The sequence below is a fragment of the Lipotes vexillifer genome, unplaced genomic scaffold (genome assembly GCF_000442215.2).
Source record: "Lipotes vexillifer unplaced genomic scaffold, Lipotes_vexillifer_v1.1 scaffold342, whole genome shotgun sequence".
Lineage (NCBI taxonomy): Eukaryota > Metazoa > Chordata > Mammalia > Artiodactyla > Lipotidae > Lipotes > Lipotes vexillifer.
The window spans coordinates 5281055-5307516 of NW_006786802.1; the positions used below are offsets into that span (position 1 = coordinate 5281055).

The 26462-nt window shown below is 38.4% G+C and overlaps 1 protein-coding gene across 2 annotated transcripts in view; it reads left to right on the forward strand.

Annotated features, from left to right (window-relative positions):
* BRD7 (bromodomain containing 7) overlaps positions 1 to 26462 on the forward strand; it is a 38960-nt gene that overhangs the window by 9534 nt on the left and 2964 nt on the right. For both annotated transcript variants that reach the window (XM_007459476.1, XM_007459477.1), the window contains exons 3-13: positions 4141 to 4270; positions 4620 to 4677; positions 7567 to 7711; positions 11945 to 12055; positions 16504 to 16688; positions 17695 to 17818; positions 18479 to 18554; positions 21033 to 21140; positions 21882 to 22017; positions 24136 to 24247; positions 25824 to 25880. In XM_007459476.1, coding sequence (XP_007459538.1) covers positions 4141 to 4270; positions 4620 to 4677; positions 7567 to 7711; positions 11945 to 12055; positions 16504 to 16688; positions 17695 to 17818; positions 18479 to 18554; positions 21033 to 21140; positions 21882 to 22017; positions 24136 to 24247; positions 25824 to 25880 — 1242 coding nt within the window. The remainder of the gene's footprint in view (positions 1 to 4140; positions 4271 to 4619; positions 4678 to 7566; positions 7712 to 11944; positions 12056 to 16503; positions 16689 to 17694; positions 17819 to 18478; positions 18555 to 21032; positions 21141 to 21881; positions 22018 to 24135; positions 24248 to 25823; positions 25881 to 26462) is intronic.

A 26462-nucleotide genomic window follows, 5' to 3' on the forward strand; every position in this document is an offset into this window, starting at 1 on the left:
ACCGCTCTTAACCAGAACTGTGTTAACTTCCGGTTTTACGTATCTGTTACAAGTGACGTTAACAGTAGGGTTCTATAGTATTTTGAAATCATAAAAAAAAAATTGGAAGGTAGGAATCAGAATGTTAGGTGGAGAGAGAACTATAGAGATCAGAGCCTCTTGTTTTACAGGTGAAACTGAGACTAAAACAGTGGAATAACTTGTTCAGGTTTACATTCTGGTAAATTAGAAGCTAGATCTCCTAATATCTAGTCTGGCAATAACATGTTACAATATCTCCTTTCACTTTAGGGTAGTTTCCAAGTATATGTTTTTTATATTCTTTTTTTCTTTTGGACTCTGGCCCAGAAGGCAGTATTCTCTTGCCGTACCAAATAGTAAAGTGGTCACTGTAGACCAGTCTAACTAGATAAAGTTACCAGATAGGGGTAGTTCAGAGACATTATACCTTCCTTTGGTACTTTTTCAGCTTTTCTGTTTCATGGTCATTTCACCATCTCATAAACTCTAAAATAAGAATCAACAGTTGAATCTCTATCTTGCAGGTGATAAAGAGGCCTAATGAGAGTAAATGAGTGCCTAAGAAGGTCAGAGTGTATTAAGGATGAAGCTAGAGCAAGAACTTGAGCCTCTAGACCATGTGTCAGCAAACTAGAGCAAGCATCACCTGATTCTGTAAATAAAGTTTTATTAGAACATAGCCACACCCATTCATTTACATATTGTCTGTGGCTGCTTTCTTGCTATACCAGCAAAGGTTAGTAGTTGGAACAGACATTATGGACCACAAAGCATAAATTATGCTACCTGGCCGTTCACCAAAAAAAAAAAGTTTGCCAACCCCTACTCCAGACTTCTTGTACTATGGCCTTAGTTCTTTCCACCTAGGAGAGTGCTTACTGTGTTTGCAGGCTGTCCTCTATCCACAATTTACATTTAATAGGAAGAGAGCTTGTCTCTGAGGGTCTTTTTTCCATGCAACAGTTGTTGCTCTAAACCTTCCAACCTATAAAAGATTCATACTAGTTTTTCTGGGGAAAAGATACAAAACTTTCCTGAGTCAAAAATGGCTGCTCAGGGCTTCCCTGGTGGCGCAGTGGTTGAGTCCGCCTGACGATGCAGGGGACGCGGGTTCATGCCCCAGTCTGGGAAGATCCCACATGCCGCGGAGCGGCTGGGCCCGTGAGCCATGGCTGCTGAGCCTGCGCATCCAGAGCCTGTGCTCTGCAACGGGAGAGGCCACAACAGTGAGAGGCCCGCGTACCGCAAAAAAAAAAAAAAAAAAAAAAAAATTGCTGCTCCGAAATATGAGGCCGTAAAAAAGACAGCAGTCAACTTAATGGAAACTGACATCAAGTGCACAATGAGTACAGTTTATAACATTGTTCTCTGGAGCTTCAGTCAGTCATATATTCTGTATTAGATGCTTTGGGCTCTGAGAATAGAATGTGAAGTTCTGTATCAGTGATACTCAAACTGTGATCACTGCACCAGCAACACCCACATAGCCTAGAAACTTGTTAGTAATGCAGATTCACAGGCTCTACTCGAGTCCTGCTGGATCGGTAATTCTGGGGACAGGGCCTAGTCATTGGTGTTTTCTTTGTTTGTTTGTTTTTTGTTTTTTGTTTGTTTTTTGGTGGTACGTGGACCTCTCACTGTTGTGGCCTCTCCCGTTGCGGAGCACAGGCTCCGGACGCACAGGCTCAGCTGCCATGGCTCATGGGCCCAGCCGCTCCATGGCATGTGGGATCTTCCCGGACCGGGGCACGAACCTGTGTGCCCTGCATCGGCAGGCGGACTCTCAACCGCTGCGCCACCAGGGAAGCCCGTCATTGGTGTTTTAACAAGACCTTCAGGCAATTCTGATGCACACTGAAGCTTGAGAACCATAATGAGACCTCAGAGTTTGCATTTCTAGCAATTTCTCAGATGATGCTGATGTTGCTGGTCTGGGAACCATACTTTGAGAACCACTGCTTTAGATACTAGAACAAGAAATTTGGACATGAGCCAAGAAAATTAAGATCCTATTGAGAATCTTGAGCATAAAATAGACGTTTTTGGACAATTTTACTATAAAATTTTATTTTTAAAATTCAAAGAACAGAAAAAAACAAAAACTACCACCTGGATACCAGCCATTCAGCTTTAATAAATCGTAACATTTTGCCTTTTGCTCGTATTTTGGGGTTTTGTTTATTTTAAGAAATTAGAGTCCAGGGCTTCCCTGGTGGCGCAGTGGTTGAGAGTCCGCCTGCCGATGCAGGGGACGCGGGTTCGTGCCCCGGTCCAGGAAGATCCCACATGCCCTGGAGCAGCTGGGCCCATGAGCCATGGCCACTGAGCCTGCGCGTCCGGAGCCTGTGCTCCGCAACGGGAGAGGCCACAGCAGTGAGAGGACCGCGTACTGCAAAAAAAAAACAAAAAAAAAAAAAAGAACACCACAAGATCTGTGTACCCTGCCAGAATCCATTCCTCTTCCTCATTCCCTACAGAGGACCATGAATTTGGTGTGCATCACATGAAAACTTGTTTTTATAATTTTACTCCTTCTGCATACATTTGTAAAATACACTAATATATTTTCAAAACTTGGATAACTAATCTTGTAATAATTCTCAACTTTTTCCTTCAGAAATTATGTTTCTGAATATAATACATGCTGATACAGTGTAACTTTAGACTGTTAATTTTACCTGCTATGTAAATGTGCCATAATATATTAATCCATTTTCCTTTTAGTAGGTTGTTCCTAATATTTTACTATTTCACAGAGTCCTGTGATAAACTTGCACATGTCTACATGTACACTTGTGAAAGGAAGTTTCTCTAGGGTATATGCCCAGGAGTAGAATAGCTGAGAAGTAGGATAAAGGTAGCTTCAGCTTCATTAGATGTTGTTTATTGTTCTCCTAATGGTTGTACCTATTTACTCACCCATCTGCAAGGTATGAGAGCCCCATTTCTCCACATTTTCATCAAAACTTGACATTTTTAGACATTTTAATTTTTACCAATCATAGAGATGTGAAATGCCTTCCAGTTTTTAAATTCATAATTCCCAGAGTTCCAGGCAGCCTGAAGCTAGTTTTCATGTTTCTTAACATTTCCAGTTTTTTTTCTGGGAATTACTTATGATACCCTTTACCCATTTTCTATTGGGTTATTTACCTTTTTACATGAATCTGTAGGAGCTCTTTATGTAATCTTTGCTAATACTTTGAGTTATTTGTGTTTCTCAGTCAATAGGCTAGTCTTTTAGCTTTATAGATAAGAAAATCCCTCCTCTTGAGTCATAAAGACTCTTTTACTTTATCTCAAGTTTTAAAATTAAGTCTTTAATTTATCTGAAATTTACTTTTACATGTGGTATGAGGTGATCTAATTTCATATTCTTTTTAAATGTATATAACCAGTTGTCCCAGCACTACCCTTTTGTCATTGATTTATAATGCCAGTCTGTGGTACATCAAAGACTTTTCTGTGTGCATGGGTCTGTTTCTGGGCTCTGTGATACGTTCTATAGGTCCGTTTGTCCCTGTGTCAGACCCACATTGTCTTAATTATCACTTTATACAAATACTTAATATCTGATAAGACATTTTATTGTGACCTTTTTCAAAACTGTTCTGACTGTTCTTGATGATTCACTCTTCAAGATAGATTATACAATTGGCTTATCAAATTTCATGAAAAATCCTGTCTTACAATTGTGATAGGCATTACATTTTATTTATAGATTACTTTGGAGCCAGTTGACTATCTTTCAGTTCATGAACATGGTATATCTCCTTTATTCAGATCTTCCACAGTGGCCTTTCAGAAATGTTTCATAATTTTTCCTAAAAGGTATTGGTCATCTTTTATTAGATTTACTCCTAGGTATATTATCTTGCTTTTGTGAATAGTATTATTTTTCTAATTGGTTGTTTCTACCATATAGAAGCACTTTTTTTTTCCCCTTTATGAACATATTATCCTCTCATTTTCCAGTAGATGGCAGTAAAATACATTAAGATTTCATTATTAATAATCTTTTCAGTGGTATCTTCTTTTTTTCCACTGAAATTAAAATGATTTGTTTTAGAGGTATTGATTCTGGAGTATTTCTAAATTATCTCCCTTTGTTCCATTTAGGAAGATAAAAAGAAGCGAGATCGGGACCGCGTGGACAATGAGGCAGAGAAAGACCTCCAGTGTCAGGCCCCTGTAGGATTAGACTTGCCTCCTGAGAAGCCTCTTGCAAGCTCTTTAGCCAAACAAGAAGGTTGGAATAACTCTGAATTAACTGTCCTGAATGAGGAGGCTGAAATTATTTTAAAGATGGTAGCCAGGGAAAGCGACTGGGTTTTTAGCTTTTAAGTTAAAGTTTAAAAGCTGTTAAATTAATTTTTTTTAAGTTTTCTTATTTATATCACTGCTTAAGAGCTTTAAATTAGCTTCAGTTTTAAACGTGATATTCTCATACTTTACCATATTTGAAAGATAAATGGAATTTCTCTGAGATATTTAATGATGGGTGTGAGATAAGTCATATATAGAAAGAAAATAAGCTAAACAATACTCTCTAGAATCTTCCTTTTTAAAACACTCTTTTCCTTCCTTCTTTACTTTAGAAGTAGAACAGACACCCCTTCAAGAAGCTTTGAATCAACTGATGAGACAACTGCAGAGGTGAATGTTTTTTCCAACATTTTTATAACATGGAAATTGAAATGGGAAATACAGGATCCAGACCACGTCTTTTTATTATTATTATTTGTTAAAGCCATATTTTATGGCCTGTATCCAAATGTACTTGATTTTAAAGTGGATGATAAATATTTTGCCTAGTAATAGAAGTAATCCAAGAGGCTGACTTCTAGATGTTCTCATTTGGTTTGTTTTAAATGGCAGCTTGAAGAGTGTTACTTAATACTCTTAATGGCAAATTTCTCCTTAATCTAAAGTAACTTCTGATGTTAAAGCTTTAAACCAGGATTAAACAATATAGATATTTCCATTTGCTAATACATTAACACACCTTCTGTATGTTTGTGCAGTGCCTATCACTGCTGTCAATATTCAAGAATTACCAAGTCTGGGAGAAGAGACAAAATGCCATAAATAAGATTTGTGATCCTCTCTTAAATGCAGAAATTTGTTCTAAAAATTATAATATCTTGATAACACTAATGTTAAGTTCTTAGAAAAGAATAACATGATCTTCATTAAAATACTTGTTTTGCTACCTCTCTTTACTCAGAATTTGAATTCTCAGCTCAAAGACATTTACATTATTGGCAGAGGATTCATGGGTATAGGGCATGCATTCTAACAGTGAGCTTTCTTCTTACCATGTTGGCCTTATATGTCAACCCCAGAACATATCATAAATAATTTTTTAAGGTAAAGCCTCTACTGCTATCTGTATTCAACACCAATTCAGCTTTGCAGTGAAAATCAGAAATTAGTGGCCTCTCTTCCTTTTTGGTGTTACAGAACAATTGAGATATTTACATCTCAAGTCTTTACACTTGAGTAAATCATTCATTACTTGTCCCAAAGGAGTGGACAGGTAAGTACTAAGCATTCCAACTCAATTAGAGTGTATGACTATAAAGCATTTTGGCTACCTTTTAATTTTGTTTCTTAAAATGTAAGCCCGGAATGTAGGGTGATGACGTCTCCTTAAAAGAAATCTACTTATCAGGGTCTCTCTTAGTCTAAGGTTGTTCACATTGCTCAGAACATTTTGGGAATTAGAACCTAGAGCCACATTTTTTTGGAATAGCCTCAATGATTCTTCATCCTTGAGGCTCAGCGCAAATGCTGGTAAAGAATATAGTTGACCGGGCTTCCCTGGTGGCGCAGTGCTTGAGAGTCCGCCTGCCGATGCAGGAGACGCGGGTTCGTGCCCCGTTTCGGGAAGATCCCACATGCCGCGGAGCGGCTGGGCCCGTGAGCCATGGCCGCTGAGCCTGCGCGTCCGGAGCCTGTGCTCCGCAAATGGGAGAGGCCACAACAGTGAGAGGCCCGCATAACGCAAGGAAAAAAAAAAAAAAAAAAAAAAAAGAATATAGTTGACCAAGTTTAATAATAGCATTTTTGGTCAAACCAAGTGAGACTCTATATTAAAATGACTGATTTGGGGAGGTATAGATAATTTGCTCTGAAGAGGCCCTCCAGAGAGGGCCTTCATGGTGTTATTCACAGTAGCTTTCATGGATAATATGCATTTGGATGTATAAGTTCCAGACTGGACTTTTTTGCTTATTCTCGGTACTTTTTAATCTCACTGCTTAGGCGTCCTGCTGGGAAGAACAAAGGCAGGTTCACACACACCTAAATTCAGATTCCATCTCTCTATTTTACCAGATTTATGACCTAGAACAAATCATTTGACCTCTGAGCCTCAGTATTCTCATCTCTAAGTGAGGATACCACCTCCTTGATAGCTTTTGTGAGGATTAGATATAAAATACTTCAATTCCCTACCACTGGCCCTGTGGCATGTGGTAAATACATCTTTTAAATTGCTGCTATTCTTATTTTTAAATAATAATAAATATATTTATTTAATAATAACCATTTTTATTGATGTGATTATTTGGGGTAAGAAAGCCTTGATATGCCAGATTTCCAGAGGAAAATAACAGTCTAATGAACTAATCTTATAGAGCAGTGGTTCTCAACCCTGTCCATCCCGGAAATATCAAAATTCAACCCTAGAAAAACCATTGCCTGGACCACCCTCCTATAAGAGATTCTCATGTAGTGGGTCTAGGGTAAGCCTCCCACCCCACTGGAATTTTTTTAAAGCTCCTCTAATGATTCTCATGCACAGCCAGAGTTAAGAACCTATGATAGAAAGCACTGGGTCTCAAGTTTGGGGGTATTATGAGGACCTTTTTAATGTCAGTTTTTTGAGACCCCCCCCTACACACACAACAGAAGTTGTATCCATTGATTAAGAAAATATATATAGTCATCCCTTGGTATGCACAGGGGGTTGATTCCAGGAGCCCCCATAGATACCAGAATCCCTTACATAAAATGACAGCAGTCCAGTGAATACAGTCAGCCCTCCATATCCACATTGAGAAACCCACGGATACAGAGGGCCAGCTGTACTCATGAGGAAGCAATAGCTCTGTGGCCCAAGAGTCCAAGCCTAATTAGAAACCAATATGGAAGATTGCAGGTGTGCATTCATTGTTATATTTCTGCTTTTTCCTCTATGATTGATAAAAATACATAGTACTAATCTTCCAGAGTACAAGATATTGGTTAGTTAATCTAGATTTCTTATTTTGTTTCATCTTTCCCTGTGTTGGAGATGCTATGAATTAATTAAGCTGCATATTTTAAAAGATTCTCTGTCTTAAGGGTACAATTTATATGTAAAGCATCTTAACCTTACTAAATAGTTATTAGTCTTTAAAACCGTTACTTCAGTTTTCAGTGAAAAACATATTAGCCTACTACAAATTCTACATCTGAAGGGTTTCCTCTGACTCATGCTCCTTGACCAGTAGATTTGTTTGTGGTAGAAATAAAATTGCCTTTTTCCTGTCTTCACAGGAAAGACCCAAGTGCTTTCTTTTCATTTCCTGTGACTGATTTTATTGCTCCCGGCTACTCCATGATCATTAAACACCCAATGGATTTTAGTACCATGAAAGAAAAGATCAAGAACAATGATTACCAGTCCATAGAAGAACTAAAGGTAACTCTGGTTACTTACCTCGTGTTGGAGAAATAAACTGAGCTGTGCTACAAAGTAACATATCTATTCAATTGAGAGTCAAACTTTTGGATCCTATATGTACAAAATCCTGGCAGAAATCTGTACGTCTGGTATTCAGAATCTTTCTCAAGTTTATTTTAATACCTAAAATCTGTATTTTTTTGTCTTAGAAAACATCTTTGAGCTTGGTGATTAAAAAACCAGACAAAATAAGCCATCTGCTGTCTTTTATTATTTTGTGGGTTTTGGTAAAATTTTGAATTTCATGCATTCTATAAAATATTTTCTCAACCTTTAAAATGAAAAGATGTTTGATTTTTAATTTCAGATCAGTGCAGGTAAAATTGATATTTTTTTAATTGAAGTATATATAGTTGATGAACAATATTGTATTAGTTTCAGGTGTACAGCAAAGTGCTTCAGTTATATATTTTTTCAGATTATTTTCCATTATAGGTTATTAACAAGATATTGAATAGTCGGTATTTTTGTTTGTTTTGTTTTGTTTTTGTTTTTTTGTTTTTTCGCAGTACGCGGGCCTCTCACTGTTGTGGCCTCTCCCGTTGCAGAGCCCAGGCTCCGGACGCGCAGGCTCAGCGGCCATGGCTCACGGGCGCAGCCGCTCCACGGCATGTGGGATCTTCCCAGACCGGGGCACGAACCCGTGTCCCCTGCATCGGCAGGTGGACTCTCAACCAAATAGTCAGTATTTTAATGGAAGTTGATTTAGAGTAGTTTCTTTTTCTATTTCTAGACATCTTCCTAATAGAGAATAAATTGGCTTGTCTAGAAGTACTAAACAGAAGTTTAATTACATTTTCTTGGGGCTTCCCTGGTGGCACAGTGGTTAAGAATCTATCTGCCTGCCAGTTCAGGAGACACGGGTTCGAGCCCTGGTCTGGGAAGATCCCACGTGCCGCAGAGCAGCTAAGCCCATGAGCCACAACTACTGAGCCTGTGCTCTAGACCCCACGAGCCACGACTACTGAGCCCGCGTGCCACAACTACTGAAACCTACATGCCTAGAGCCTGTGCTCTGCAACAGGAGCAGCCACCGCAATGAAGAGTAGCCCGCGCTCGCCACAACTAGAGGGAGCCTGCGTGCAGCAATGAAGACCCAACGCAGCCAAAAATATAAATAAATAAATAAGAAGTTTAATTACATTTTCTAGTTTGATTAAAGTCAGTTGCTCCCTGCGTTCACTTCGGCTATACTTGTTTAGCATATTTTCTTCAACTTTAAGAAGAGAAATTTATAAATTACAAGTAAAGAACCTACAAGCTACCAAGATGATACATATGCCTAATGTTATAGTTGAAGTTTTTTCCATCTTTAAATAGCCTTGGTATATATGTTGGTTTCAGAGTTATACTTTACATTTTAGTCATCCGAAGAAAAGGAACCATGTGATTTCTTTTTTAATTTGCTCTGTACCAAACCATTACGAACTTAACTGGTTTAGATAATATCTATTCTATCTTTGTTTTTTTCTGGTTGAACACTGTAGTGTTCACCTGACCTAAGGGCTAGACCCTAATCAGTTACAGAAGGAAAATAAGACAGTAAACGTTTACTTGGTCTCTTTTTTTTTTCATCCACCGTTGATCGGTTGAAATTTATAACACTACCATTTAGTTCTGCCTTTACTATCAACTTGAATGTATAGATAATATTTCACTCTGAAGAACCTGAATTGTATTCTCTTGTATTCAAAGAAATGGAAACCTTGCTCAGCTTTTCATCTGGTGAAAATTAGGCTAGAACTGTTTATTTCAGACCTTATATATTGCTTAATGGAAAATTTTTCACAGTTCTTTTTCCTTTTTGTGAATAGTTTTCCTTGGATCTTTCCCTTATGATGACATGAGGGAGTAGAAGTATGCCCCCTAAGTGTTTTTGAGCAAATGGTCAAGATTTATCATAATTGAAGTGAACAAGTATTTTTAACCTTTTGGAGTTTTCTACATTACTACACTTTTTTCTCAGGAAAATTCAATAGCTCAATGTAGTATTTATTAGCTTATCCAGCTCATTAGGCTGTTCAAGGTCTTTTTTTTATTATTACATGAAAAGTATGCAGAAAGGTCATTCAGCTTTATGAATGATGAAGTGCCATCACACAAAAGTCCAGTAAAGCCTAGCACGTGGCAGTTAAGATTCATGGGATCTACAAATTGCCTTAACAGGTCAGACCTGTAATCAGAATAGTCCAGTATTCTCTTGCCAGTCAGAGACCAATGGTCATTTAGTATAATAGTCATCCAGTGTCTCCCCTCATTTGCTTCTCCTACCCCCAAATATATATTTAATAATTCTTAATGGAATGGAAGCTTTTCAGAATATCTGTAAAAGAGTTCTTAACCTGGGGTCCTTTGGGTAGCCATGGATAAGCCTTTAGGGGGACCAGGAACGTTATAAAATGACATGAAAATTTTGTTTTCACCTTTGTATTACATGTATGTGCTTGAGGAGTGGATCCATAGCTTTCATCAGCTTCTTAGGGATCCAGGACCTAGCAAAATCCTAACTGATGAGAGACTTGGCCAAGAACTGAGGAGCCACATATGCTTCATCTCATCTCCTTTAAATTTAATATCAAATTTATTGTGACCCTTGAACAGTCTTCTCATATGCTTTTAAATAATATTCAGTCTACCTATCTTCATTACATTAAGTGTTCTAAGCTGTCATCACTAGTTATTAAATAATGGGGCTTGAATGTTTCATTTTAAATTCAGAGGAGGAGTTTGGGGCTCAGATGATTTTTTTGTTGGGTTTTTAGCATTTTAACTCAGTAAGGCCTTGGCATAATCGCCCTCACATTTATACAATGTAAAAATTAACCGTGAAAATATGCAGTGGGATTGAGTTTCCCAGCACATGTACATAGTTTGAAAAAGTATGAAAAAGTACAGTTTTGATAATTTGCCTACTGCAGTTACATGTTGTAACTCTTTGAGGTTGTATGGTTTATTTCAGGTTGGCATGATTTTGCAACATTCGGCAAATTATGTTTAGCTTATAACAGTATCCAAACATTTAAAAGAAAATTAGTGTAAATGTTTTGCCATTTTTGCTCAGTTAATTTGAATCTGGTAGGAAATATTGTGATAATTTAACATTGTCCCAGTTTTCAGTCAGGATCTGAAGTAAAATATCTAACTCATAACTGGAGAATTAAGATGTTTGTTTTAAAACTAAGAATATTTTTTAATTAAATGAAGTACACAGTTAAAATTATTAAATATAAGATAGAAGTATTTTCTTCTAATTCTTTTTTTTTTTTTTTTTTTTTTTTTGCGGTACGCGGGCCTCTCACCCCTGTGGCCTCTCCCGTTGTGGAGCACAGGCTCCGGACGCGCAGGCTCAGCGGCCATGGCTCACAGGCCCAGCCGCTCCGCTGCACGTGGGATCTTCCCAGACCGGGGCACGAACCCGTGTCCCCTGCATCGGCAGGTGGACTTTCAACCACTGTGCCACCAGGGGAACCCCTAATTCTTTTTTTGTGCAATAAGATTGTACTGAAGAAACCCATTTTAAAATTTCATCTCGGGATCTAAAATTTATATAGTTACTATAGAATGTTTAAGAATTTGGAAAGGAATGTAGTAGGATATTTAAATTAATTTAGCAGTGTTCGTTTTGTTAGTGCATTTTATTTTTTTTTTTAGTTTAAGTTTTTCTTTTCTTTTTTTTTTTTTTGCGTTGGGTCTTCGTTGCGTGCGGGCTTTCTCTAGTTGCAGCGAGCAGGGGCTACTCTTCGTTGCCGTGTGCGGGCTTCTCATTGTGGTGGCTTCTCTTGTTGAGCAGCACGGGCTCTAGGTGTGTGGGCTTCAGTAGTTGTGGCTCGCAGGCTCTAGAGCGCAGGCTCAGTAGTTGTGGCGCACGGGCTTAGTTGCTCTGCGGCATGTGGTATCTTCCCGTACCAGGGCTCGAACCCGTGTCCCCTGCATTAGCAGGCGGATTCTTAACCACTGTGCCACCAGGGAAGCCCTGTTAGTGAATTTTAAAACTTAATAAATTGCTGTTAATGTTGCTTAGTAAATAGTAAAAGGATGGGAGTGGGTTTTGTTGGTTTGTTTCTGTTTTGGGGGGGTTTTTTTGGTGGTGCTGCTGGTTTTTAATTTCTTGAAGACCTGCATGATTTCAAACAGGACAGGAGGGTACTTTGTTTCATTTTAATGCATTTCTCCCTAATATTTTCTCTGCAGGATAACTTCAAACTAATGTGTACTAATGCTATGATTTACAACAAACCAGAGACCATTTATTATAAAGCTGCAAAGAAGCTATTGCACTCAGGGATGAAAATTCTTAGCCAGGTAAAGGAAATTCTTTGTCATAAATAATAATTGTTATAAAAATCTATATCCCTTTGTTTTTTGGTTATAGTGATACAGATCCAATACAGTACTGGTTTTAATTTATAGGCAGATGATATTAAAAGTAAGAAATATTAAATGAAAAAAATTTTTAACATAGAAAAGAAAATTAAAGCAGGAAGATTCTCATTTGGAATTGATAGCAATAAATATTGGCAGCCACTTGTAATTACTTAAGAGGCTGTTGAGTTGGTATTCACCAGATAGACTTATATTGGCTGTGAAACAAACATCAACATGAATTCCAGGACAGGATAGATTACATGAATTATGAGACCTTTTAGAAGGAAAGCTCTCTATTTCCATTTGTAGGGATGGAATCTAATGTTCTGGTGAAGCACAGGAACTCCTTCCAGTAGAAAGAAACAAAATACACAAATGAACGATAATTTGGAATTGTCTCAAAGCCACCTCCCCACAGGAGCAGACTTTCCTTTGAAGGATAAGAACTGGTGCACATAGTAAGGCATTTGACATGGGAGAAACGTGTGCAGAGACGCAGACACATCATCATCATCATCAAGCTTCATGAGGGAGCTTAAACTGATAACTTATTCAAAACAGAGATACTGTAGATAGTGGCAGGAAGTGATGGGAGTCTCGTCTCAGAGCGGTGGCTGATGAATGACCTTGAAGGGCAAATTGAGGTGATCATGTGCATCTGCTGGGAGAAGAGGAGAGCTCACAAGATAAATCACATCTTTCGAGGTTTTACTCACAACTCTGCATAGGATGGAAAATTAACTGAGACAAACCTGGCACCTTATCACAGCGGGAAGTCAGAAGACTGAGTTCTAGTTTTAGCTCTTTGCCACTAACTTTTGGACCTTGGCCCACCCTGGGCCCATTAACCACCCTGGGCCTCAGTGTTCTTATCTGTAGAGAAGAAGGTTTAATCTGAGATCTCAAAGGTAATTGCTAGCGTTAATGTGCTGAGTTTAGAAAGAGCTAGAGTAAGGAGGAGATCAAGAAGAACAAGATGTGAGAGGGATTTTGCAAAGAAGAAATGAGTGGGTATGAGGAGAAAGAAATCAGAATCAAGGGCTCGGGTTCAAATTCAAGGGAGTTAAAGAATAGTAGCAATGAGTCGTGTGTAGATGCACATGGTTCTCCAATTTTTATGGTGATCATTTGTATCACAGTTTTACATTTAAAGAATTGCCTTGGTGCGCAGATGTCTTAGTGTCTCTGTGCTTGGCTCTGAAAGATTCTTGTATCCACTTAACTGAGGAAAGAAAAACATTTGGATTGATGTTCATTCTTGCACTCCTAATATTTAGACAACATCAATTCCCACCCTTTCCTAGAGACTTGGGAAACTGTAATGTAAGCCAGTTACCCATCTTTGGCAAAATATGCAGAGGAAAGGGGAATATAAAATGTTTATCCCATTCTTTGCAGAAAAACTCAGAATCCAGAACCAAGCCATATTCCAATTTTAAAAACCTGCAAATACTTGCTATTTTTGTATTTGAAGTAAAAGTGCACCCAACAAATGCAATGTTTAGTCACTCCAAAATATGTACATTGAATTTTTAGGATAAAGTTTAATTCGCAAACATAACATATCCAAGTAAAATTTTCAACTTTGATCTACCGCTGTTTTATCATCTTTAAATAATGTAGTTAATATAACATGTAAACGACTCCAGTATCTCTTGTATTTTATTGGGGATGGGATGGCTGGAAGCACAGGAAAGAAAACCTTTCTTTTCCACTTTCCCTTTTCTCTCTCTGTTGTCTTCCCTTTTTTCAGATCTCTTCCTGTTGAGGAGCCCTATGCATCCTGTGTTATAGCTTCCTGTTGACTGTTCTCTCCACCCTAGATGGGAGAGACCCTTACAGTAGTGATTTTTAAATGTTTAAATTTAGACCTTCTGAATTACTCTTTTAATAGCACATCTCCCAAGAGAGCCCAGTACACCCTTCCGTGAATGGTGTCTTTTCAAAGATAACTGTTTTTGAATTCAGTGTAAAGATTGTAGAGCAGTCATTCATCATTTTTTCAGTTACACACAAGTAGTGACTATTAGGTGACTATTAGTAGATGTGTTATTTTTATAAAAAGTGGACATATGCAGAATAATTCTTTTGATCTCCCAAATACTAAATGCTGCATTATAGTATAAACAGTACTATTCATAGCATAGTGGCTTTGGATCAGACTAACCAAGGTTCAGGTCCTGGCTGTGTTATTGAGACTCTGTGTGACCTTATGCAGGCCAGGTAACCTTTCTCAGCATTTTTCCCATCACGTAAAATGGCATTACCTTATACAATTATACCTGCTATGTGAGTGAACACTCAGTAGGTGTTAGCTGTTATCAATGGCAAAGAATCAAACCCTTTAGACATTTGTAAAATTGAGAATTAATAAACAGTATGCTGATTTGGAGACATTTTAGTTACCAAAAAAGAAAGACATTGCTTTCAAATTAAAATTAATTAAACTCAGTTTTTTTCCATGACTTGTGTTGAAATTTAGAAAATTTCTCTAATTGAATTATTTTAATTTTATGCATATTATGTTTTTCTAAAAATCTGAAAACGTTATTAAATGTAGGTTCTGCTTTATAAAACTCTAGAATGGAAATTAAAAGGTTACTGAGAACTTTGTGATCTAAGCCCATTCATTTAACCAGCATTTATTGAGTGCCTACTATGTGCCAACCTCCATTTCAGGCGCTAGAAATAGATGAGTTAAGAAATGGCTTAAGTGACATGCACAAGGGGAAACACAAATGGCCAGTAAATGCACACAGAAAGAATCACACACTAGTATTTTTTAAGTGTGTATTAAAATAAAACCTGTTTTAAAAAATCAAATTAGTAATTTTTTTTTAATGGTACTAATCAGTTTGCCAGGGATTCAGAGAAAATTTCAAACACTGATGAAACTTTCAAATACTATTAATTGTTACAGTTTTTCTAGAAAGCAGTTTGGTAGTACACTTCAGAAGCCTTAAAAATACTCATTCCCTTTGACCTAGTATTTTTACTCCTAGCATTTATTCTAAAGAGATAGAGATTCCTGGAGACTTTTATTTATAATAGGAGAAACTTGGAAATAAGCTAAATGTCCAGTAAGGGTCGTTAATTAAACCATGAGACGCACATGGGATGAAATACTCTACGGTTGTTAAGAATATTTTATGATACAGAAGGGAGATACTTGCAGTTTATTAACTGAAAAAAAAAAACTTTGCTTGTTACAAAATGTTCATTATAATTCCAGTTTGCTAATATGTGTAATGCTTAGAAAAATACTAGAATGTTAAACCTGTTAACACTTTTCCTCTCTGGATAATAAATTAACAAGGTATTTATTTTCTCCTCTACCCATGTCTTCGTCTACCATAAAATATATTGCTTAAATAGTTTTAAGATTATTTTAAAATTATAGTCCAGTAAAAATAGCAGGGTTCATTTCTTGAGGCTCTCAGTCTGTAATGCTAATACAGCAGAGTATGATGAGGAAAGTCCCCATTGTGAGAGACAAGAGGCCTGGTCTTGGTCACTGATTCTGTGACTTTAGGTGAGTCATTTAGCATTCCTGGGCTACACTGTTCTTATTTGAATGACCTCTGGTTCCTTCCAGTTCTAGTTTCTATTATTCCACAGAAGTCTTCCCTGCTGTTGCTGTGCATCCCTGAGGAGACTGCAGTCCATATTTTATCCAGTGACAACACTCAGAAATAAAACGCAGAATAGTCACTGGGAACAAATCTGCCTCTTTAACATTTGTCCAGAAACCTCAAGTCCTTAACCACCATGAAAATTTCACAGCATATCAATGCAGTGGGAAATTCAGCATGTTTCACAAAACAGAAACAACACTTCTTTGGTTAGAACATTATGCACTCTGAAAAAGAAACTATGGTAGCAGCCTTTTTATTCTCCTTGAGGCATATTTTCACACAGAGAGAAATGCCAGAATCATCATTGATTATCCCAGGATACCAGAATGTAAGGGATCTTCACATGTTCACATGCTCTAGGTTTTAAATACCTGATAATTCTTAAATTTCAGATGATAAAACCATTCTGTTAAATATAAAACTTTAACATCCTGTTAAACTAAATTTTACTTTTTAAATTTAGTACTGCAAAGAATACTTAGTATTTATTCACACTTTCTCTTCTGTGAACTTTTTGATGATGCAGCAAAGTTATAGAGCATTCTCGTATGTTAGAAATTATCTGCATTGAAGGAATAGACTTTATTGTCCTGGTTCCTAAATATTCTACTCTGTTGGTATGATTACATTTAATTGTTTTTCTTCCCTAGTTAATAACAGGATAAGTGCAAACTCTTGTGGGGGAAAAAAATGCATTACTTTCAAAATGAATGACAAACATTCAGTAAGAATATTCTTGAATATTTTTAGGAGAGAATTCAGAGCCTGAAGCAGAGCATAGACTTCATGGCAGACTTGCAAAAAAGTCGAAAGCAGAAAGATAGAACAGACACCTCGCAGAGTGGGGAGGACAGCGGCTGCTGGCCAAGAGAGAGGGAAGACTCTGGAGACACTGAGGCACAAGGCTTCAAGAGTCCCAATAAGGAAAATAAAAAGTAAAGAATCTTTGGAATATTAAGGTTAAGCTGTCTTTTTCACACCAGTATCGGGAGAAAATACTGATTGGGGGCCTGCCTTGGGTCCATGGTTGGTTGGGTTTTGTCCTGAAAGTCCATTTTGATGATTTGATACCCTTCTCATGCAAAGCATTATATGGAATTGTCCAAACACAGTTCAGAAAATAGTTCTGAATGTCTGTTCTGTATGAAAGTAGTTTTAAAACCAGTAAATTACCTTTAGGGACTCATAATTATCTGTGAGTTTATTTTAGTAGAACTGTTTGTTTAAGAAAAAAGTGTATTCATTATTTCATTCCACAAAGGAGTTGAGACCGTACTTAAGCCTAAGCACAGTTAAAGCTACCTTCTAAACAGATGGGCTGTCACTGAGATGTGTGTATGTTTTCCACTCAGTGTCAGCTGGTAGGAGCAGTAATGAGCCACTGGTCCTATCGGGCAGCAGCTGGCATGGCCGGACGCAGTCGTGTATATCCCGCTCACACCACTGCCTACTCTGATGCCCAGCACCTCGCTGTCAACTCTGGGAGAAGGGTTTAGTTAGCAGTGTGCGATTTCTGCTGTCATAATGCAAAGAAAGTAAACTTGTGACAAGTTTTTGTTATATTTCTAAGATTTATACATTTTAAATGTACGTTTATTTTAAATTTAAATTTTAAAAATTGGACTTAATAAATACAAATTGTGTGCCCCTCCCCTCTTAAAACATATTTGAGGTGGAGTTTCATTTTTGTGAATCTTCTAAGAAAAACGTTTAGAGCGAGTAACAATGGACACAAAAAGGGAGGGAACTAGCCAACTACTTGGTTTGCCTTACTGTTGGTGTGTTATTAGGGCCCCTTACCAGGTCATTAAGGAACAAAGTTTTAATTGGTGTCAGTAGCGCAAATTTCTCCGCTTTAGTTGTATTCATATTTGGAATTACATTTTAATGTTTTCGTCTTATCTTTTTTTTTTTTTACTTAGTACTAATGTGTGTTTTCAGGAAAGACAAAGATGTACTTGAAGATAAATTTAAAAGCAATAATGTAGAAAGAGAGCAGGAGCAGATTGACCGCATTGTTAAGGAATCTGGAGGAAAGCTGACCAGGCGGCTTGTTAATAGTCAGGTGATCAAGCTTTTTCTTTCGTTTCATTACCTACTGATTCGGGTTGTCTGAAACTTTCAGTTTTTAAGCTCCTTGTGTCCTTTTAATCCATATCTGCCATAGAGTTCTTAAGGAGAACACTCACCAAAAAAAAAGGTAATAATATACTTGGTTTATAAAGTATATAGTATTATCCTCTGTTACTGGATAAAGGGATTTGGGTTTGTTTGTTTGTTTAAGTGATGTTAATGTGTTCTAAAGTTGGAAAATGAACCACAGACTTAAAGCTTACAAAGAAAACATTTATGTACTGGTCTTTTCAAGTCATATTGTATATAGCACGTTGGTTCTAAAACCAAATGAATTAATACATGACTTTGGGCAAGTCACTCCCCTTCCCTGGCCTTCAGTATCCTTTTTTAATAGAGTGAACAGAACTCGGTGACCTTAAGGACCCACACAGCTCTTCAAAATTCTGAGATTTCTCTAACCTTCATTTCTGTAACCCATCAACACCTGTGTGCATGGAGACAGGTGTGAAAGTTGATATCTGAGTATAGTGATGATTGCTACCTATAATATTAGCTTGACTAAACTAAGGTAAGGTTTTCTGATGAGCAGCATATGTACATATGGTATATAAAACTGTTCATGCCATTTGAATACTTTGGGTCATTGCAGTGTGAATTTGAAAGGAGGAAACCAGATGGAACAACAACGTTGGGACTTCTCCATCCTGTGGATCCTGTTGTAGGAGGTAAGTTCACAGAATTAGACTGTGCATGAACTTTGAACTTGATGCTAATTTGGAAAAGAGCAGTAACCCAGGTTAACATTTTAAAGCAACAAGTGTGAATATTGGTAAACCTAACTGTATCATCGTCCATAAAGAACTTGGCTAGCCATCGTGTACTTCATGCTAACAGCTAGCCTACCTTTATTTCATCCCAAATAAGTGCTACAGATCCAGTTTTCTTTAAAATATAAAGTGCCTGGAATATCATACCCACCATTAACAAAGCCACAATATTAGGCAGTCATTTCTAGCCCTGGTTTTAAGAGACTCTGGTATAAAGGCTCAGTTATTTCTTGAAGTATCTCAGAACCCTCAGACTACGGCATAATAAATGTAACTTGACTTTTTAATTTCAGGGAATAAAATGAATATATATGCCATGTAGTACCTTAATGGGAATGGAGTAAGGTATAGTTAATGACATATCTTTCACTGTGGTTGATAGAAAGTTTATAAAGGTTGGGAGTCCCTGTTGTAGAAACTCAAGTCATACATTTTCTCAAGTGATATTTTAATGGAAGTAGTATAGGGAATATTTTAAACCTTGATGTAAGAATATGGGAAATTTATGTCATTCGTCTGAGGGGGAAATCATGTGATAAGCATGAGAATATTTTATAAATATCTGTTTTCATACTACCATTAGGAGAGAGTTAATTGGCGATACAAAAATGAATAATGACAGAATTCCTGCACTTCAGGAAATAGTCTCCATTATTTATTGTTTGCCATGAGCAAGACACTGTCTTAGGAGCTTGAGGTGGAGCTGGGTGTAAAAAGGGAGCAAAACAGGAAGAGAGAAGTCCCCCTTACGTTCTGTGGAGCAGGGAAAGGAGGGCACAAACAAAAAGAATCATGTAAAGAGATGGCAACTTGTCCACCATGAATCAGGACATCAGAGGAACAGAGCAGCAGAGTAGTAACAGGATATATCTATCTCGTGTCTGGGGGTCAGAGAGGGCTGCCTTAAGAGATGTTTAGGTTGATCCCAAAATGGTGAGTAAGGGATTGGGGAATAACAGGTAAAAAAAGACACCTTGAAGCAGAGAAGAGCTTGATGCATTTGATGCAAGCCTGTCAATGTTCTCTTTGAGCATTGCATTCCACTCTTGAAATGCTGAAGGAGAACATTAATAGCCTCCTTTACTTAGAAGAAAAGGAACTGGTGCTATGTTTTCAAAACAAAACTCATTTTTTACTTTTATATTAACTTTTCATACGAATTTTTTAGCGTCTTGGGTCAAAGAAAATGCCACAGGGGAAAAAAATAAAAAAGAAAATGCCACAGGATTGAGAGCATTGCTCTCTCTAGTATAGCCGTGATGAAAATTTGGTGACACAGCTAAGTTGATTTAGGTCACACCTTAAGATCTGCCCCTTTCTTTGTACTTGGGGTCTGGTCTCTGCTCTTGGTCTGGTTTTCTGGATTTCCTGCTTCTGTAGGCATTGTCAAATGTGGCCAAGGCTGACCTGACTCCTCACACACACAGCAGCTCCCCCAGGAGGCCAGTTTACTGGTTTAAGGCAGAAGATGTCCCTGTCTCAGCTCTATCCTCCTGGTTGGAGGCACTAGTACCAATTAGGACACCAAATTCCAGAATATCTGATTTAGGTGTTTGAAGTTTCTCACAAGTGCGTTTATTTTGTCACACTGATCACATGTGGCAGTAGACTCTATTCCAGGGTGGTCATGCTACAAAAATCATCTTGTCTCTTCAAGAGAAAATGTCCTTTCTGTTGGAATTTGTTAGAGACCACGTTTTCTCCTGATACCATCCTTCTCAGTTCTTATGCTTGTATCACAGATTTCTAGCATCATTACAGGGTTTTGTTCCTGGTTTACAGACATCACATCTTTAAAGGCTATTCTTCCCTACAGTGCAAGTCTGCCTCAGATTAATTCAGATTAACTTATCCTGAATATATTATGAGTTCTTGTTTTTAATCATGTATTTTCCCTTAGTCTTTTACTTGACCTTTTCTACTGGTTTACTTCCATCATCTTAACATTAAAAGATCCGACCTTCAGGACTTCCCTGGCTGTCCAGTGGTTAAGACTCCACACTCCCAATGCAGGGGGCGCAGGTTTGATCCCTGGTGAGGGAACTAAGATCCCACATGCTGCGGGGTGCGGCCAAAAGAAAAATTAAAAATTTTTTAGAAGTCCATGTTTAAAAAACTTTAAACATGTCTTTTAAAGTGAAGTGCAGCATGAGTATAAAGAATTCCAGGATGCAGTAGAGTATAATGAAAAGGACCAGATTTTGGTCTGTGTACATTCCTGCCTTTCTAAGCTCAGAGTTTCTTATGTTAAAAATGGGTAGAGCAAGGGCTGCCCAGAGTCACGTGGATGGCATGTGCGCACAGACACTGAATGAGAGCACCATCTGGATCACTGCCACATGAGCTGCCTCCACCGTGCTCACTCTTATGTTTTAGAACCAGGCTACTGCCCTGTGAGACTGGGAATGACGACTGGAAGACTTCAGTCTGGAGTGAATACTTTGCAGGGGTTCAAAGAAGATAAAAGGAACAAGGTAACTCCAGGTAAGGCTCCCACATGGTAGTCAAGTTTTTCCTCTTCTCTCTTTCTCAAGGAGCTGAGGAAGAGAAGCACTCTCTTTATGGTATTTTTGCAACATTAATTAGCTATTTTATTAAGAAACTGAAAAATCAGTATTTTTTTTTTCTAAATTTATTTATTTATTTTTGGCTGCGTTGGGTCTTTGTTGCTGTGCACGGGCTTTCTCTAGTTGTAGTGAGCGGGGGCTACTCTTCGTTGTGGTGCGCGGGCTTCTCATTGTGGTGGCTTCTCCTTGCGGAGCACGGGCTCTAGGCGTGCGGGCTTCAGTAGTTGTGGCATGTGGGCTCAGTAGTTGTGGCTTGCAGGCTCTAGAGCACAGGCTCAGTAGTTCTGGCGCACGGGCTTAGTTGCTCCGCAGCATGTGAGATCTTCCCGGACCAGGGCTCAAACCTGTGTCCCCTGCATTGGCAGGTGGATTCTTAACCACTGTGCCACCAGGGAAGCCCCTGAAAAAATTAGTATTCAAAATGAGTTTTGTTATTTCTTTTTTTCCTCTCTGCTTTGTGGGCAAAGATTCACCTGAGTTGTGACTTCACAAATACATGTTTGGAGAAAATGTTTACCCTAGATTTGTATGCCAGTCAATGAAGTAGCGAAGTTAGAAGGGAATAATCTTTAATAAACAAGAAAATAGATTGACGTACAAGTTAAAGAATGGCATTGTGGTTGTGTGTGTGTGTGTGTGTGTGTGTTTTTATCAACAGTGTTATACTTGAATTATGGACCCTACAGTTCTTATGCACCACATTATGACTCCACATTTGCAAATATCAGCAAGGACGATTCTGATTTAATCTATTCAACCTACGGGGAAGACTCTGACCTCCCGAGTGATTTCAGGTGAGTCACCAGTTTGTCAGTATTCTGAGTGCTACATTGTCCTAAAATACTGATATACATAAGTGATCTATTGACAGACTTACAGAGTTATTCAAATGGTAGAAAATGTGTTCAGTAATTTTTTTAATTGACAGTAATTAAATAGACCCTTATTATCATTGTTCTTTAATAGAGACCATATATTTTAAAGAAAGAATGTATCTCCCTAATATTTTCTGATGTTGGCATCTGTAGTATTTTAATTCTTACAGAAATATCTTTTTAAAGATCCTGTGTACCTCCACTTACTAAAATTCAGGAGCTTGTTGCTTCAAAATGTTGACGTGCCACCTGCTTTACTGTAACAGTTTTGTGTGGCAGTGAGTTGTTCCAAATTTGATCAGTTTGGGAAGCCACAACCCATTTTCCCCAAGATCAGAGGTAGGACATGATTCGATTCCTAACGCAACCCACATCCAAGCCTGTTTGACCCGTCACGTACCAGTAGACCATTGCAGTTACAGTCAACTATCCCTTATTGTTTCTGTGGGAAGATAATTTTGTGTTCTAATTTAGGATGTTGGGTACTTTGCATCCCATCAACATAATGAAATGTCCTGATTTACTGGGATTCTGGCTTGGGGTGGGATACTGAGCTTGAGTTATTCCTCCTTGGCCCTAGCACTTTGTTAACTTTCGTCATATGTAAGAATTTAACCCAATAGATTAACCAGTCTCCTGGTGTTCTGACAAAGGGGGGATTGTTCACTTTTATATATGTATGGTGGTAGTGGCGGCAGTGTTTTTATAAGACAGGGGTCCTTAGTCAGTGACTGTGGTTTAAGATCAAGCCATTTGTATATCCTTTAGACCTCTTCTCACCAGCTTGAATAAATTCTTTCTGGATTATTCACCCATGCATTCCACATACAGGCATTGCAGGTGCCTTATTTTCCAGGCATTCTTTTAGATACTGGGGATTCCCCTGGGAAACAATGCTGACAAAGACCCATGCCCTCCTGTCAGGTGGTAACAGGTGTTTTGAAGAAAAGTAAAGAAGTAAAGGAAGATAGTGCTAGGATTGGGAGAGGGGTGCTGTTTTAAATAGGGTAGTCAAGGAAGGCTTTGCTAAGTGAACATTGAGCAAAACTGAAGGCAGTAAAGAAGCAAACGTTGCTGCCATCTGAAAGAAGAACATTCCAGCCAGTGGAATAGCTGTGCGAAAGCCCTGAGGTGGAAACCTGCCCGACACATTTAGAGACCAAGTAGAGCAGTAAGGGACAGGAAGAGTAGGGGAAATAGCTGGTGGGAGTAGATCTTTGTAAGGACTTGGCGTTTTCTTCTAAGTGAGATGGGAAAATATTGGTGGCTTTTGAGCAGGGTAGTGACCAAGTCTGGCTTATAATTTTAAAAGGAGCACTATGGCTGCTCTGTGGAAAACAGATTGCAGGGGGGCAAGGGAAGAAACAGAGGAACAGCTGTCATAACCCAGATGAGAACTGGACCGTGGCAGTGGTGGCTGAGGTGCTGAGAAGGGATCAGTAGTCAGCCAGTAGGATTTCTTGACTCACTGAAGTGAGGTGTGAAAGAGCAAAGTCAAGGAGGACTCCAGGGTTTTAGACCAAGCCTAAAAGGATGACATTGCTCTTTACTGAGAAGGGGAAGATTTTAGAAGGACTACTTCGGGAGGAAGATCCAGCAACTCAATTTTGGACATGTTGAGCCTATTAGACCTCCAAATGGAGCTGTCCAAAGAGTGTGGTCCAAACTGGAGGTGTGACTTTTGTATATGTGAGAGTCCTGAGGTGAATACGATCACCTTAGGGAAGAAGTGAAGGGGAGAAGCAAAGAATTCCACAGACTGAGCCCTGATCCCCTCCATCACTGAGGTCTTGTTTTTCTCTGAAGTTTTCCCCAGGAGCATTTCCTTTTCATGGTGTTCTTGGTATTGTTTAATTCTCTTGTGATGATAACTTGATCACTGGTAAATATGTAAATACAGTGTTGTGTCCAGATGGAAAGTTTCACATCATGGGGTATAAATTAAGGGCATCTAATGAAACAGTTGGCTATGATAGGAAGATTACCCAGTGGAGATGATTTGTATGAAAGTGACTTTCCCAACACCCTCTCTTTCAGCATCCATGAGTTTTTGGCCACATGCCAAGATTATCCATATGTTATGGCAGATAGTTTACTGGATGCTTTAACAAAAGGAGGACATTCTAGAACCCTGCAGGAGTTGGAGATGGTAAGAATGCTGCTAAAGAAACAGTGATTTATCATTGGCCCTCAGGTGTTAGTCATCAGTGTTATGAAACCATGGGATTAACCAGTGCGACAGCTGAACTCCATTCCGCTGAGAAGACAGCCCAGCCCGGGTGGAGACCATGGGTGGAGGACAATGAACGGAAATGCGTAACTCGGCTACCAGGGTCTGTGAGGGCCAGAGGGTTGTCTTTATCTCCTCATCTTGGAAACGTAGGAATCAAAAACGGGGTTATAACTCAGAAGTCAGCTTGTGTTCTGTGCCCCAACGAAAAAGGAAGTCTTGCTCACTGGCTTGACATTAAGTTGACTAAAATGATAGGGAATGTCCTTTTCCTTATTATGTAGTAATAATACAGTGGTGGAGCCTCAAGTAAAAAAGTAACAAGCTTACTCATTGCTGTATTGTATTAACACTTGTAAACTAGCTCCAGTTCAGTTGGACATTGTTCATAATCTGGGATAATTCAGAGACTTGGCTCAAAGAGTAAAACCAGAAAGTGTTCCTTCAGTGTAGAGGAGAGTTGGTCTCCAGAATGTCCTTGTCACCATAGTTAGAGGAACCCTGTATCTCCTGGGGGTCATAACTCTTCCTGGTGGCTGTGACTGTAGTTGCCTTGTCCTCTGCCCTCGCTGTACCTGTGGCTGCTGGTCCTTGGGTGACCTGTCAGCAAAGCTGAGTCAGCGCCTGAAGTTCAGTGAGAACTGCTGTACAGTCTTAAATCTTAGCACATAAACTGCTTTCTTCACATGATCTAAAAAACATTCAGCTTTACATCAATTCAAAAATATTTTTACTATACCCTTCCCAGAAATTAACCTGAATTAATTAAAAGTCTTGAACTAAAATTGCATGTCTTTCATTTTGTTGATATGGCAATATATTTCAAATTTAAAGTTCCTCTGCCCTTTGATCCAGCAGTTCCTCTTAGAATTTATACTAGCAAATTAAGATAGAAGTTATATATAAGCAATACAGTGTTTATAATTTTTTAAAATTGGGAATCAGTTAAATCACAGTATAACCTTTCAAGAAAACATAACAGATCATGATTGATTTTTGTGCATGATACATGTATTGTTCATATACGCAGTATCTCTGAAGACTAGGATTATGGGAAGTTTTCACGTTCTCTATAGCATTTGAATATTTTACATTCTCTGCTGTCTGCAAGTGTTGCCTCTTTATGCAGAATACACCCTGGAGTACTCCTGTCTTCTCTTTGTCAGAGATTTCAACCACCTATTGCTGAAAATAAGACTCCATTTATTTAGGTCCTTGTATGCTTTTTACCGAGTATCTTAAACATGTATGTTGCTTCTTGATTGGTCATAGAACTGTCAGTCTTAAAGTCACCAGTAATATGTACTCTGGACTCACAAAATACTCTCAAAATGCTAGTAATTATATCTAATTCATTTTTGGTTTAAAAATATATATTTTGATAATACATATTATTCCTCTTATCTTGCCATGAAACTCTTGATGTTTTTCTATTTTCCTTGATATTTGCCTTTTTATATGTCTTTTAATAAAGTGTTTTTCTTTATCCTTATAGTCATCTCCTGAAGATGAAGGCCAAACTAAGATACTTGACACAGCAAAAGAAATGGAGGTGATTATATTTTTTACTCTTTATAAGAAATATTTAAATGGCAAATAAGCTAAAAAGCCTAAATGATAAAGCTTTTATTTTAAAAGAAAAATATTTATTGAGTGTCTCCTGAGATCGAAGAACTTTTTTTGCCTGTGGGGAATGTAGTAGCAGCGAGTGCAGTAGATAAGCACGCACGTAAACAAGGGAGCCAAAGCCAATTACCGTAAAGAGTAAATGTACATGTTGTGGGAACGCAGGTTGGGGAAACCAGCTGCTTTGGACAGCTGAGGAGATCCTCGCAGAGGGACTTCCGGATGAACTGGGTCTAGAAGGATGAACAGGGTTCCTGCAGCACAGGGCCAGGTGTGTGAAGTGGGTAGAACTTCATGTGTAATGACCTGAACAGATCTGAGCAGGCAAGGCACATGTGCAGAGCACCCAGAAAGTGAGTGACCACAGGGTACCTGGAGAGAGGAGGAAAGGTATTGAGGACCAAATGATGACGAGTCATATATGCAGTGCTTAAGAAGTTGAGATTTTAGAAGTTAGACTGCTGTGATCAAATGTGGAGGCGAGAGAGGGGCTGGAGGGAGGGGACCA